A 14,631-nucleotide genomic window follows, 5' to 3' on the forward strand; every position below is an offset into this window, starting at 1 on the left:
AAATTTTTTATTTACAGTTTTTCCGAGTTTTTCATATTTACAATTGTTACCTTTGACTTTGTTTCTTTGGTTTTATTCATCATAGCTATGAGGAACTAAAACCCCGTTGTGAAGACACCACAAACCAAGGTGAATCGGACAAGAATAACTCATCAGTAAAGGATTCAGCAGAAACTGATATGGAGAACGAATCCTCGGGCTGTGGTGGGTCATTTAGCCAACCATCATCACTGATAGGTGCCATCACAACTCAAACCAATGAACAGCAAGAAGTGTTGGCCCTTAAGAAAGCCCTTGAATGGGAACTAAGTTTGGATTCACGTGATCTACGCTCACATGCCTGGTACCATGGTCCATTGCCACGGCAACGTGCCGAAGAAATTGTTCAACGTGAGGGAGATTTTCTGATAAGAGATTGTACCTCACAACCGGATAACTATGTTCTTACGTGCCGTACTAAAACATCTGTGCTTCACTTCGTTATCAACAAGGTGAGTGTGTTTCTTTAATATTCCTACCCATTATGTTTACTGCCCAATTAAATAGAGAAAGTTTAGAAAGGGGTAGGTGGGTAATTACGATAAAAAAAGGCATATGTACGAATACTAAAGTGGGTCGTTTTGAAATTATAAAGCATTAGTTGTAATATACATGGTACTTTTTGTCAAATGTCAACTGTGTGGAGTAATCAAAACCGGTGGACCGATAGAACGGGAATTTTCAAGACCTCAAAGAAAGGGTTACGGTGTTTGTATTGTATATTCCAGCAAAAAACCTGCTGAATTTTCAGCAGTTTTGTAAGTGAAGCCAAAATCAATCAGCGCTTACCTCTGCGAGGAATTCACTGAATGTGCTTCTTTGTTTTGTATGAATTGCAGCGCTTTCAGAAGCAGTAAATTTACATGCAAATCATTGCACATTTAGTGCGCTTAAGAATGCACGTAATAATTTTGAATATTGGAACCATAATAGTAAAGTGCTGCCAGTTAGCGGTAAAATACTGCCTTTAAAAATTATGAAATGAACAACACACTTTTTTAACATTCTTCTTTTTTATAATAATACACTCAAAAAAAGTGAACCCTCTATTATACTAAAACCGATTTAATTCTATTTTATTTCATTATTGAACTTCGTATGGCCCTAAGGACATTTTTGTAATTTTGAACTCCAATTTTTTCCTTCAAACTTCAAAATTTATAAGTGAAAAATAATATATTTTTTTCAACTTTTCTTGAATTAGTCGAAAATTATTTACTTATTTTTGTGAAAAACAAGTAATATCCTTCAACCACAATAACTGATTCACTACTCAGCAAAAAAATTTGGAAGTTCTTCCAAAAGCACAACTTTAAAAGCACTTCCAGATGATGCACTCCCAGCGATGTTCTTTATTTTAACTACCCAGGAAGTTCTTTTAATTCAATTTTTATATCTTGGCTTTTTCATACTTTTAATGGGTAATTTTAGCTTTTTTGTTTCAAATAGGTTAAAAACAGAGTAAGAATTCATAAAATGGTACAAATCATTTAAATTTTTTCGAAAAAATGCTAATTCCAATCTGAAAAAATTGTGAATTTTTGAAAATATTTGAGGTCAAACGTTTCCGACAAGCGTTAGAATCCATTAAAAATTATAAAAAATTATAAAAATTATTTATTTGACAAAATATCTCAGAATATTTTAATTTACACCAAAACATTGAATTCAGATCACACCTAAAGAAGTGATGCAAATTCAGTGCAACGGCTGTTGAAATGGAGAACTTCCGTCCTATGACAAGCCCATGTTAAATTCATCGTTTCTGCGTCAATTTTGCACCACTTCCGGATCCAAAAAGAACATTTTCATTACTTTTTTGGCGACGCTTTTTTTACCATTTTATGAATTCTTACTCCGTTTTTAACGTATTTAAAACAAAAAAAGTTAAAATTGCCCATTAAAAGTATGAAAAAAACAAGTTATAAAAAATTGAATTAAAAGAACTTCCTGGGTAGTTAAAATAAAGAACATCATTGGGAGTGCATCTTCTGGAAGTGCTTTTAAAGTTGTGCCTTTGGAAGAACTTCCAAACTTTTTTGCTGGGCAGGTTTAATATATCACACTGAAAAAACAGTTAACTCACCAGGAAGAAAACTTTTGATTACTTTTAGAAAATTTTGAATATTTTTAGAATTTTTTTACTATTACAAGCGCTGGCATCACGCCGATATCACAAAAATAATAAATATTTTTCGACAAAGGGCTTGTTCATGTTTTGATTATACAAACAAACAAAAAGTAGTTTTATTTGTTAAAGAAATGAGTACACCAAATTAGCAATTGTTTTTCACCATAGTAAATTGATATCTCACCATAGTAAAAAGTTTTGGTTTCGAACGGGCCCAAATTCTAGTAAATTTATTAGACATAAATAATTTCTTTCAATTTTTAAAGAAAGACTTTTTAAAGACTGCTGTGAAATTAAATAAATTTTTTCCTTTTCAAATATAAAACAAAATAAAATTTTTTTTTAGCTAGCAAAAACTAGTTGCTAGTTTGTGTATATTTTCCCGTCTTTTAGTTCATTTAACTAACGTACGCAAAAAATTATTAGAGTAAATTAAACTTTCTCCAAATATAATAATTTCATGAACTAAAAGATAGTTAAATTAGCTTTAGTCAAATAGAGTATTCACTTTTTTTGAGTGTAATATCTCTTTGTACAAGTCGTGATACAAAAACGCTAAAAAACTCTTGCTTACAGAAGTACAACTTGGTAAGCGAAGGAGGAAGCATCCGCTTACTCTAGTGTAATGAAAGTGCGCTAATTTCAGCACTTTAATATTTCAACAAAGTTTTATCGGGCGTTCAATAAAAAGAATATTAAGCTCGTCGCCCAGTATAATCGAAGAACTTACTTACACCTTTCGAAGAAGTAGCGCTGAATTCTGCACTGACAGAATTGCGCAGAATTGTAGTGCCTACAGTATGAACACTAATATTTAAGTGCTTCCAATTTTATGATTATTGTTTGCACATTTTTCTATAAATGAAGATGGGAGGTCCTTGTAAGATCAACATTTTGCACTGTAGCATGTCTACATTGTCGATTTAATTTACAAAAAAGAATCATTCCGCGAGCACAAATACCAGAAAGTAGACGTAGTAGTTCATCGAATGAAAGATATTTTACAAAATCACCTTTAGATAAAAAAACGGAGAGCATTAAAAACTTATTAAAAGATTTATTTAAAAAATACTTATTTGGTCTTACAAAAAGATATGTTTGAAAATATATATGTTTGAAACAGAATATGTTTCGGAGAATATATTTAAACAGGCGATTTTTTGAGGGTGTATATACATTACTGCACACTGAATGAAGATTTTTCTTTTTTGAGGAACGAAATTTTAGAAAACATGGTACTCTGCTCGAGAGATATACGAGGGCAGTTCGGAAACTTCTCAGCCTAGCACAAACAGCGCGGTATAAGCATAAAGTTTAGTGTTTTGGAAACTTCCATCTCTGTTATGAACACATATTAATTTTTGTTTCGATCTGGCAACTCCTTCATATAGAAACAGGTGTTCAAAAAAGACGCATTCGCATTTTTTTTACAATGGAAAAATTAGATATGTCATTAAATATTTACATAAAAAAGGTTTATCGGGACAAGAAATTCATAATGATATGGTGAATGTGTTAGGTGATAGTGCTCCTTCATATGCAACAGTAAAAAATTGGGTTGCTGAATTTAAACGTGGTCGTACAAGCATTGAAGATGAACCACGTGGTGGACGTCCAAAAACAGCAACAACAACAGAAATTGTAGCCAAAGTGCATGATATGGTATTAAATGATCGACGAATAAAAGTGCGTGAAATTGCTAATATCATGGGCATCTCAAATGATCGAGTCCATTTAATTTTGCAAGAAGAACTACAGATGAAAAAGCTTTCTGCAAGATGGGTGCCGCATTTGTTAACAGTCGATCAAAAACGCATAAGAATGAACATTTCTCAAGCTTGTTTGGATCATTTTAAGCGAAATAAAATTGATTTTAAGTGTCGTTTCATAACTGTTGATGAGAAATGGATCCACCACTATACTGCAGAGACAAAAGAACAATCCAAACAATGGACTGAAGCTGGAGGAAGTGCCCCAAAGAAGGCAAAAACAATTGAACCGGCTGGTAAGGTTATGCCAACGGTTTCTTAGGATTTCAAAGGTATTTTATTGATTGACTATCTGCAAAAGGGTAAAACAATAAATTTAGAGTACTATTGCAACCTTTGGATCAATTAAATGTACAAAATCGAGAAAAACGTCCTGGCTTACAACACAAAAAAATAATTTTTCATCAAGACAACGCACCAGCGCACAAGAGTGTTATAACAATGGCTAAAATCAACGAATTAAAGTACGAGTTGCTTGACCACACGGATGAAAAAGACTGTTTTTCATATGTTTGGCTATAAACATTATATGTTTGGAACACAAATTTTTAAACACAATATTTTTGAGTGCAAGCATATAGTGTTCATAAACTAGCATAACATGTTTGGGACATATATGTTAATATGTTAGAACATATTATGTTTGGGACATAAAATGTTTGTAAATATAATATGCTTGGATGCAAACATATATTAATTTAGAAATAGCCTATAAACATATATGTAGCTATTAGTAGCTTGGAGCGCTATTTAACAGGGAGCGATATTGAATTAAGTTGGTGGTTGTTGCTTGTTATTACAAAATTAACATTTTATTTTTCCTTGGGCAATTGATCAGCTACTTCTTTGATCCTTACAAACTGTGTGGTCCGCTGATCGAATCCCCGTCCGGCAAAAGGTAAAATTAAAATAATAAAAATCATACAATTGAATAATTTCTTCTACAATGTTTGTATTACAGAAAAAGGTGCTAAGAACTAAAAATCTCGTTGAAGTGAGAAAGATGTGGGGGAATATACAATTAGGCAGAAACAAAATTTTGAGCATTCAGGTCGAAAACCTATGTTGTTAGCACCTATATTACCTGTTTATTTTCATAATTAATTATGATTGTAAATATATAAATAAATAAATAAAATTTTGAGCACAATATTGTTTGGGAGAATTTTTTTTAAGCGTATAATATTTTTGGGTGCAAAACGCTTCCAAACCTATTATATGTTCACATAATAACATATTGTTTTTTGCAAGACAACATTATTGAATTTGGATGCAAAAATACAAAATGTTTGGAACTTAGACTACCCAAACATAAATTGTTTAGACCAATATGCTTTCAAACATATTATATATTGGAAGAGATCAAACATATAAATGTTTGGGCAATACCCAAAAATATATATGCTTGAAGCAAAATATGTTTGGGAGTATATGTTACAGAAGCGATTTTTTGTGAGCGTGCACCCACCTTATTCTCCTGATTTAGCTCCCAGTGACTTTTACTGAAACAAAATATGCTCGCACAGTACAAACAATTTTTTGGAAATATATATGTTTGAAACAGAATATGTTTAGGAGAATATATTAAATTACTGCACACTGAAAGAAGATTTTTCTTTTTTGAGCAACGAAATTTTAGACAAATCAAGTTTTATTTTGACCCTAAAAACAAATTAATTCGGGGTTTATTTCCTTTTAAAGAAAATAATCTATAACATATGAAAATCTCGTTTGTCTGAAATTTAGTACCGAAGGAAAGTATTTTTTTTTGTGTGTTGATGTATGAAGTAATATAGATGGATGTTTGAACTGATATGGATGGATTTTTGCATGGTCGTTGGAGAGAATAAACTGATATAGAATTTGAAGCAGATTTGATGAAACTTGCTGTTCAAAGAGACTACAAAAATCAAATTGGGGGTCGGTTTACGTACACACTGAAAAAACAGTGAACCCTTTTCCATTGCAAAATGAACTAAACTGTAGTAATATTGACCATGATTTAGCCCTTAAGTTTTTTTTCAACTTGTCTAGTTTATAATTTTCTTAAATTTTAGTTCATCTATAACATTGTAGTTTAGTTCATTTTTACAACACCATAAGATTTATATACACCTACCAAGTTAAAAAGTCAGTATTATTTTGGTTTACTTGCTTATTTTGTGGGAAACCCGATAATAAAAATTGGTTAACAGTCTCTTTAAAATGTCGACGACTAGACTATTTTTAAATCAATCATTCCACAGTATAGAGAAATTAAATAATTAAAGGAACAACAAACCGTTTTACTATTATGAGAATTTTCATACAATAAAATTAAACTATTTTTAAGCAAAAGTACTTTATTATAAAAACTTATGATGAAAGTTCTTAATACAATGTTTTTTGTGAATAAAAATTATGACCACATGGAAAAGAGAGTAGTTCATTTGAACCCGCTGTTTGGACATTTTGACTTATCCTTTTTTTATTCATCGTAGGTAAATTTTTCACATATCTTGCTGGAAAAAAGGAAACAACAATGAAAATTGTTAAAAATTAATACCATGTAATGAAATATAATTTTTAATTCTTCATTTTAGCTTGTAACTTACGATATTTGGGGCATTTTATCAAATGGTGTAAGGAATTCAACTTTTTTTTGGAAAACGTATCTCATAAAATTTGTACCTGAAACAATTAGAGAAATAATGAAGTATTCTAAATAAACTCATAAAACTGTGTTGTTATCGATGTGAAAGATATAATAAAATAAATATTCTAGTTGAAAGAAAGCCAAAGTTTTATAAAACTTACCAATTCTCTATTAAATTGTACGCTGAGGGGAAATATAAAAAGTTGTCCAAATTTATTTGGGTTACTCTGAAATTAAATATTAAATACAATTATTAAATACGTTTTCAAAAAATCTAATGAAAAAAAATAATAATATGCATAAAAAACCAAATATTCTTGATATTCCTAGACAGTCATCAAAATGACGACACGTAATTTCATTTTCGATTTAAAATGCATTTTAGTCTATTGGGAAATGGTAAATTTAAGTTATACTAATTCGACCGTTTTATGAATTTTTGTTTTATACTACTTAAAACCAAATTGAATAAGAAAATAAATTCAAGTTTGGTTCGCTCACGATGAAAATTATATCGTCTTGAAATCAGCCGTAGTCAAAATGACGAAGGATGACGTTAATGTACAAAAAATAAGGATGGCTGTCCAGGGTTAAAAGAAAGTTAGAGAAAACTTACCAATTCACTATTAAATTACAGGCAAAGGAGTACTAAAAATTTGTCCAAATTTTAAGGGGTTATTCTGAAATTAAATATTTATTTTTACATTAAAAATATTACATTAGTTTCCAAAAAAATTTAATTAAAGAAATACTAAAATAAGGTATTAAAAACCTGTAATTTTGATGATAAAAAGGTCATAAAAACGTAAATATTCTAGTTGAAAGGAAGCCAATTTTTAAAAGAAAACTTACCAATTCTCTACCTTTTTAAATTTGTTTTAATCCGTCTGGAGTTGCTCTGAAATTAAATATCGCTTTTACAACAAAGAAAAACATTAAACTGGTTTCCAAAAAAAAAATTAACAAATAATAATATACATAAAAAATATTCTTTTCAAAAGAAAGCCATATTAAAAAAATACTTACCAATTTATGAATAAACTATACGCTGAGATATTACAAAAATTTTCCAAATTCATCTGGAATTGAATATTAATTTTTTACATTGAATAATGAAAATTTCAATACTCTTTCAATTTCAACATATTTTACTAAATATTCTTAATAACTTTTTTCTAAACTACCGATAAAATATTAATAACTTTCATTTAAAAGGTTTAATAAACAAACACCAATATATGACTCAAAAATCCAAAATATTCCATGCCTTTATATTCCCTTGTTGCATACCTACTTAAAAGATGCAACAGCCCACGCCAACGCCAACTATACAACTGAAGCATGCCAAACAAAACCAAGCAAAGCCAAAACATTCCAACAACAACAAAAACACATGTGCCTTTATTGAAAACACCTCATCCAGCCAAAAACCATCAACGAATAACAAACACACACACACACACACAAGCCACTAAATGAACAAAAATAAAAACAACCCCACGCTCATGTATACACAACAAAACTCAAGTAACATCATCTTTACATTAATCACATTCCACTATTCCGATAAAGATCTCTGTACTATGCATTAGTTCATCGCATCTGCTGACAATTTACTCTAAGAATAATATTCGTAAAGGCACACCAGTTTATGAGCGATGAAACGTTTAACTTAAAATTTGCAAAATTTTCATGAAATGTTATCTACCATTTTTGACGAAAATGTCTATAAATTTAATTACATGTGAACTAAAAATATTTCATTGTGTAATTTTTTACCAACAATTATTAACTATAGGAATAGTCAGTAAGAAATTGCTATCCACTTTCAAGTTCATTTTTCGTAAAAAAATATTTTCTCATACAAAAAAATCTTATAGTAAATTGCACTTATTATTTAGAAAATACTTTACATTTCACAAGTAGTTTTATAGCATGACAAACGAATTTTTAACTACCAGTTAAGAAATTTTTTAAGGAAATTTCCATCGTATTTTGTAGGCCATGAACTAAACGATTGCTACTTAGAATTTGTAAAATTTCCTTTCGAGTAGTTAATTTTCGTTCAAGATACGAAAAATGAACTAAAATTCTGGAAAATTCTTGTAATAAATTATTGTAAAAATCTTCTTAATTTTACGAGACACTTTTTTTTCTGTGCACGGACGAAGAACTATGTTTTTCATATGTTTCGGTGTGAGAATTATATGTTTGAATCTCAAAATTTTAGCACATTATTTTTAAGTACAAGCATATAATGTTCGTAAACTGGTATAACATGTTTGGTATATCAATTGAGAGAAAATGGTATTCTGCTTGAGAGATATAGTTTTAATGTGGATAAATGAGCATTCATCATCAAAATCGAAAATTTGAAATCTTTACGTGTAAACATTATTCATTTTACACATTTAATTGTGTATTCGGAATTTAAAAAAATATGCTTAGGGTGAAACAAAATATGTTTGCACAGTACAAACAGTTCTTTGTTTGCACAAATTCTGAAAATATATATATATGCTTGAAGTAAATATGTTTGGGAGGATATGTTAAAGATATGATTTTTTGAGGGTGTAGGAGCTATACCGTATATAGTTAAGGACCGATATGGACCAGTTTGTGCATTGTTGTTAGAAGGTAAACCAAACTGTTAAAGCTATATTTGGGTGATTTTGTATATGGAAAGTATATGGTCGGTTCTTTCAAGTAAATTGTATTTTAAAGATCGAGCTTGAATAATTATTTTCTACACGGACGAAAAGGACTGTTTTTCATATGTTTGGGAGTAAAAATTATATGTTTGGAACTCAAATTTTTAACACAATATTTTTAAGCGCAAGCATACAATGTTCATAAGCTAGCATAACGTGTTTGGGACATATATGTTAATATGTTAGAACATATTATGTTTGGGACATAAAATGTTTGTAGATTTAGGAATAGCCTATAAACATATATGTGTTTAGAAAGAGAGACCTAGAGAATATGCTGCAAGTAAAATAATGGAATTAACCAATTGGCGCCATAGAACTATATCCATATATTGCAAAGAAAATTTCATTAAAATTTCTTCTACCAGTGTATGCCCTAAAGTGAAACATAATATGTTTGAACACTACAAACAATATTTTGTTTGGACCAATCCTGAAAATATATATGCTTGAAGCAAAATGTGTTTGGGGTATATGTTACAGAAGCGATTTTTTAGGGTGTATTTGATAGCAAAAAACATCGAATAGAATCAAATTATTTAGTTTCTGAGATACGATAAAATATAGCTTTAAGAGTTTGGTGTACGGACAATTATTTATTATAGTGTATGTGTCCCAAACATGTTATACTTGTTTATGAACATTATATGCTTGCACTTAAAAATAATGTGATCAAAATTTGAGTACCGAATATAAAATTTTTACACCGAAACATTTTTTTTGGACTGAGATCAACTTATCTTAAAAATCTGAAACAATTGTTCAATGTTATTGAAATCTTCCTTAATGCCTATGATTTTTTTTAATTTCACTATAAAGCTAAATAGCATACTCAAAAATAGGAGGTGCATCTAAAAACTATATTTTAAAGAAGCTTTTTACTGGAAACATGTCATAATTTATTGGTTGGAGTTGAGTCCAATTTTTTTTCTTAGTATCAAGTTGCTTACTTTACTCAAATTTGACAGAGAATTGCGTCTTCCATTTTCCCTTTTTATTTGGCTTGGAATCAATAACATTCATTAGCGCAAATACCAGTGTTGTTTATGTCCCATGTGGAGAACTACCACCATTTAGATATAAATTACAGAGGAGGAGTTAATATACAGCTTTTGGGTGGTTCTGAAATCCTGGAAAGAGGGTTCCCCGGAGCGGTTGCATGAGATTACCTAACAGCCACCCAGATTTCCAAACGGTGAAGGTGGTTGTGGAACACTGTCGGTTAAATAGGTATACGACAGTGCAAACCCCAAGAATTTTTGGTCACATTACATGTAAAAACGTTTGGAAAACGTGTACAGAAAACGTTTCTCTTTTGTTAGAGTTTTTTGATTTTTTTTTTCGAAAATTTCAAACTTTTATCACCAAAAAATTGTTTTTGTTACAAAACTCTTATTTTTGCAATACAAAAAATTCAAAAAAAAAACACAGTCCATTTCGTTTATATCAAACAATTCTGATTTTTATTATCTAATAAGACACATTTTGAACTTTCATAGTACGAAGTAATATGTAATGTCGAACATCTTTGCGGAATCATCCGAACATTTTTGGAATATATGTAAAATAAAAAACAAGTAAGTAAAGTTTATAGTCGGGCGAGGCCGACTATATTATACCCTTCACAACTATGTAGACCAAAATTTGTGTTACAATCTCAACTCCTTCAAATTTGTTGAGAGTTATTATGAAGGTTTATATTCCCATATACAAATATTTATATCTTAACCGATTTGGAGACAATTTTTTATACTTCTACAAATTCTCTAGAATTAAAATTTAAATCAGATAACGTCCCGGGATGAAACACAATGTTAGTAAATAAATATGGGAAATATGGGAAAGCTAGAACAATTTTAATGCAATTGTACAAAAGAGCATTTATGATTCATGGGGCGATACATATGTCGAGCGATATTTCCACAAGTCGGAGTTATATTTAAAACACAACCGTTCTGTGGAAAGTCAGCCATTACAGAGTGTTGGATATAACTATGATATGGGGAAATCATCACAGAATTTTGTGCACAATTTTGCCCATACTTGCATAAACCGGAAGAAGAAATATATGGAGGCTTTATCTAAATCTTAACCAAATTAAATCCAACTTTTCACACTTAAATAGCATATTAAATACCATATATTCTCTGTGAAAACTATCGAGTCAATGCACTATGGGCGGAAATTAAAAATTTGCGGCAAAAATTATTTACAATCAATCTAGTATATGGTATATCGATATATCTTATTAAAATCAAATGTTACCAACAGAAAGGGAGTCAATCCCCCTTACTCCACACCCAGAGAAGGAATATGATCACCTCAAACATGTTTTAAGAGCAAAATGTTATTTTTGGGTGGTGACCATGTAACATGGTTTTCGCAACCATGTTATTTTCTCGGAAATCATGTATCTGATCTCGGCAAGCAGGTTATATTTGACGAGAAAATAACATTTTAGTGACAAACATGTTACATGGTCACCATACAAAAATAACATTTTGCTCTTGAAACATGTTTGAGGTGATCATATTCCTTCTCTGCGTGCAGGTGCGTTACTACACCCTCAAAAAAAATCGCTTCTGTAACATATACTCGCAAACACATTTTGCTTCAAGCATATAAATTTTTGGGTATTTCCCAAACATTTATATGTTGGATTTCTTCCAATATGTAACATGTTTGAAAGCATATTGGTCTAAACAATATAATATGTTTGGGTAGTCTAAGTTCCAAACATTTTGTATTTTTCCATCCAAATTCAATAATGTTGTCTTCCAAAAAACTATATGTTCTTATGTGAACATATAATATGTTTGGAAACATTTTGAACCCAAAAATATTATATGCTTAGAAGAATTTTCTCCCAAAGAAGATTGTGCTCAAATTTTATTCTGCCTAATTGTATATTCCCTCACATTTTTCTCACTTTTTCTGTAATACAAACATGTTAGAAGAAATTATTATATTTTATATTTTTTTTTAATTTTACCTTTTGCCGGACGGGGAGTCGAACAGCGGACCACACAGTTTGTAAACCAGCACACTAACCACTGGCCTACGTAGCTGTTATGGTCATCAAGAGATAATTATCGTTATAAGTTATATTTATATAGCATAGCTTGCGGTGCCCACGAGCCGATGCAAACATAACATTGTTTAACAACATAACATAGCAGTGGTTGGTCGTCCGCCTTGCGTGACAGGGGACCTGGGTTCGATCCCTGCTTCGACCAACACTATTTTTTTTTATGTATTTTTTAACATATATTCCAGATACGTTCGGAAGTTCCCGAAAAGGTGTTCAGCATTACATACTATTATATTAAATTTTTACTACGAAATTGTAAAGTGTGTTTTATAAAAGACTTAAAGTCAGAAAAGAAAAGTGCTTTATATAAACGAAATGGACTGAGTTCAAATCAAATATTATTTTTTTATTGCAACAATAAAAATTGTGTAACAAATAAAGGTTTTTGTATACAAGTTTAAAATTTTCGAAGAAATTCAAAAACTCTTACAAAAGAAGAACGTGAAGTCGAGTATATATAAATATTTTTCCATCGAATCCTAAGGTTAACGATAACCATTCAAAAGCACATTATATTTAAATTCTAAACAGTAATTTTAAAACAGCACATAAATTTATTTCGGCGTGAACAATTGTTTGCTAGCATGTAACACCATTAATTTAGATATACAAATAAATATGAATTTTTATTAACGAATAATTTTGTACTTAATTTAATTCTTAAGGCCGGTATAAATTGGCATTATCACGTAAAAATGGCCATGTTTACCCTTTTACTTTTCTTTAATAATTTCTTTTAAAGAAAATAAACTTATTCAATTGTTGCTTTGGATCTTTCCCCACCATGTTATAATACAATTTACCGGAAAAAGTTGTAATGTTATTCTGGTTTTGCCGCTAAAATGAGAAATAATTTTAGCGGCAAAACTCGAACTCAATGCCCACTTTTATTTTCGAAAAAATCCGTCAACTCCTCTTGGACTACTCATTAATAAAGAGGAACTAATCTTTGTTTTTATAGATCTTCATATATACTTGCTTATTTTCCTTATTAAGAAAGCGCATTATCCCCAGAACTTGATGTAAATAGTATAAACCAGTTGTCGTTTTATTAAATTAATTTTATTAATTAAGATTAAACAAATATTAACCATCAAAATTACTTTCTTCAGTATCTAACTCTGTTGTTCGAAGGATTTCGATCGCAATTATTAACCGATTTTGATAAAATTTGGTACAACGTGTTTCCTTGGTCAAAGATAATATTTTAAAGTATGTTTTCAAGTGTAATTACAACATTGGTTACCATACAATAAAGTTCTATACGAATCAAACAAATTTTAATACAAGGAATAGAATGAATTTGTGGCTTAACTTACAATAATATTCCACTCGAATTGAAATCCATTCAACGTATATCGAGATTTAAGGAAATGAGCAAATACTATCTTTGCAATAGCTTTGAATCGCTTCTGCTATAATTGTAATATTTATAATATTGTAATTTGAAACAAATATTAAACCATATATGAATGAACCTTTTAAATACGTATAATTTTTATACCCTCCATCATAGGATGGGGGTATATTAACTTTGTCATTCCGTTTGTAACACATCGAAATATTGCTCTAAGACCCCATAAAGTATATATATTCTGGGTCGTGGTGAAATTCTGAGTCGATCTAAACATGTCCGTCCGTCCGTCCGTCTGTTGAAATCACGCTAACTTCCGAACGAAAAAAGCTATCGACTTGAAACTTAGCACAAGTAGTTGTTATCGATGTAGGTCGAATGGTATTGAAAATGGGCCATATCGGTCCACTTTTACGTATAGCCCCCATATAACGGGACCCTCAGATTTGGCTTGTGGAGCCTCTAACAGAAGCATATTTCATCCGATCCGGCTGAAATTTGGTATGTGATGTTTGTATATGGTCCCTAACAACCATGCAAAAATTGGTCCACATCGGTTCATAATTATATATAGCCCCCATATAAACCGATCCCCAGATTTGGCTTACGGAGCCTAAAAGAGAAGCAAATTTCATCCGATCCGCCTGAAATTTAATACATTGTGTTGCTATATGGTCTCTAACAACCATGCAAAAATTGGTCCACATCGGTCCATAATTATATATAGCCCCCATATAAACCGATCCCCAGATTTGGCTTGCGGAGCCTCAAAGAGAAGAAAATTTCATACGATCCGGCTGAAATTTGGTACATGATGTTGGTATATGGTCTCTAACAATCATGCAAAAATTGGTCCATATCGGTCCTTAATTATATATAGCCCCCATATAAACCGATCCCC

At 30.7% G+C, this 14,631-nt stretch overlaps 1 protein-coding gene and 1 long non-coding RNA gene across 5 annotated transcripts in view; one reads left to right on the forward strand and one right to left on the reverse strand.

Annotated features, from left to right (window-relative positions):
- LOC142225476 (breast cancer anti-estrogen resistance protein 3 homolog) overlaps window positions 1-14,631 on the forward strand; it is a 51,940-nt gene that overhangs the window by 18,798 nt on the left and 18,511 nt on the right. For all 3 annotated transcript variants that reach the window (XM_075295245.1, XM_075295244.1, XM_075295246.1), the window contains one exon: window positions 86-491. In XM_075295245.1, coding sequence (XP_075151360.1) covers window positions 86-491 — 406 coding nt within the window. The remainder of the gene's footprint in view (window positions 1-85; window positions 492-14,631) is intronic.
- On the reverse strand, window positions 6,528-7,655 carry LOC142223018 (uncharacterized). Of its 2 annotated transcripts, none has more exons than XR_012718490.1 (5): window positions 7,601-7,655; window positions 7,427-7,488; window positions 7,191-7,254; window positions 6,736-6,801; window positions 6,528-6,609 (listed from the first exon to the last, which is right to left on the reverse strand). It is a non-coding gene; the product is annotated as an uncharacterized LOC142223018 (long non-coding RNA). The 2 variants fall into 2 exon arrangements; XR_012718489.1 differs by having other exon boundaries at window positions 7,427-7,514.

This window comes from Haematobia irritans, chromosome 2 (genome assembly GCF_050003625.1).
Source record: "Haematobia irritans isolate KBUSLIRL chromosome 2, ASM5000362v1, whole genome shotgun sequence".
Classification (NCBI taxonomy): Eukaryota; Metazoa; Arthropoda; class Insecta; order Diptera; family Muscidae; genus Haematobia; species Haematobia irritans.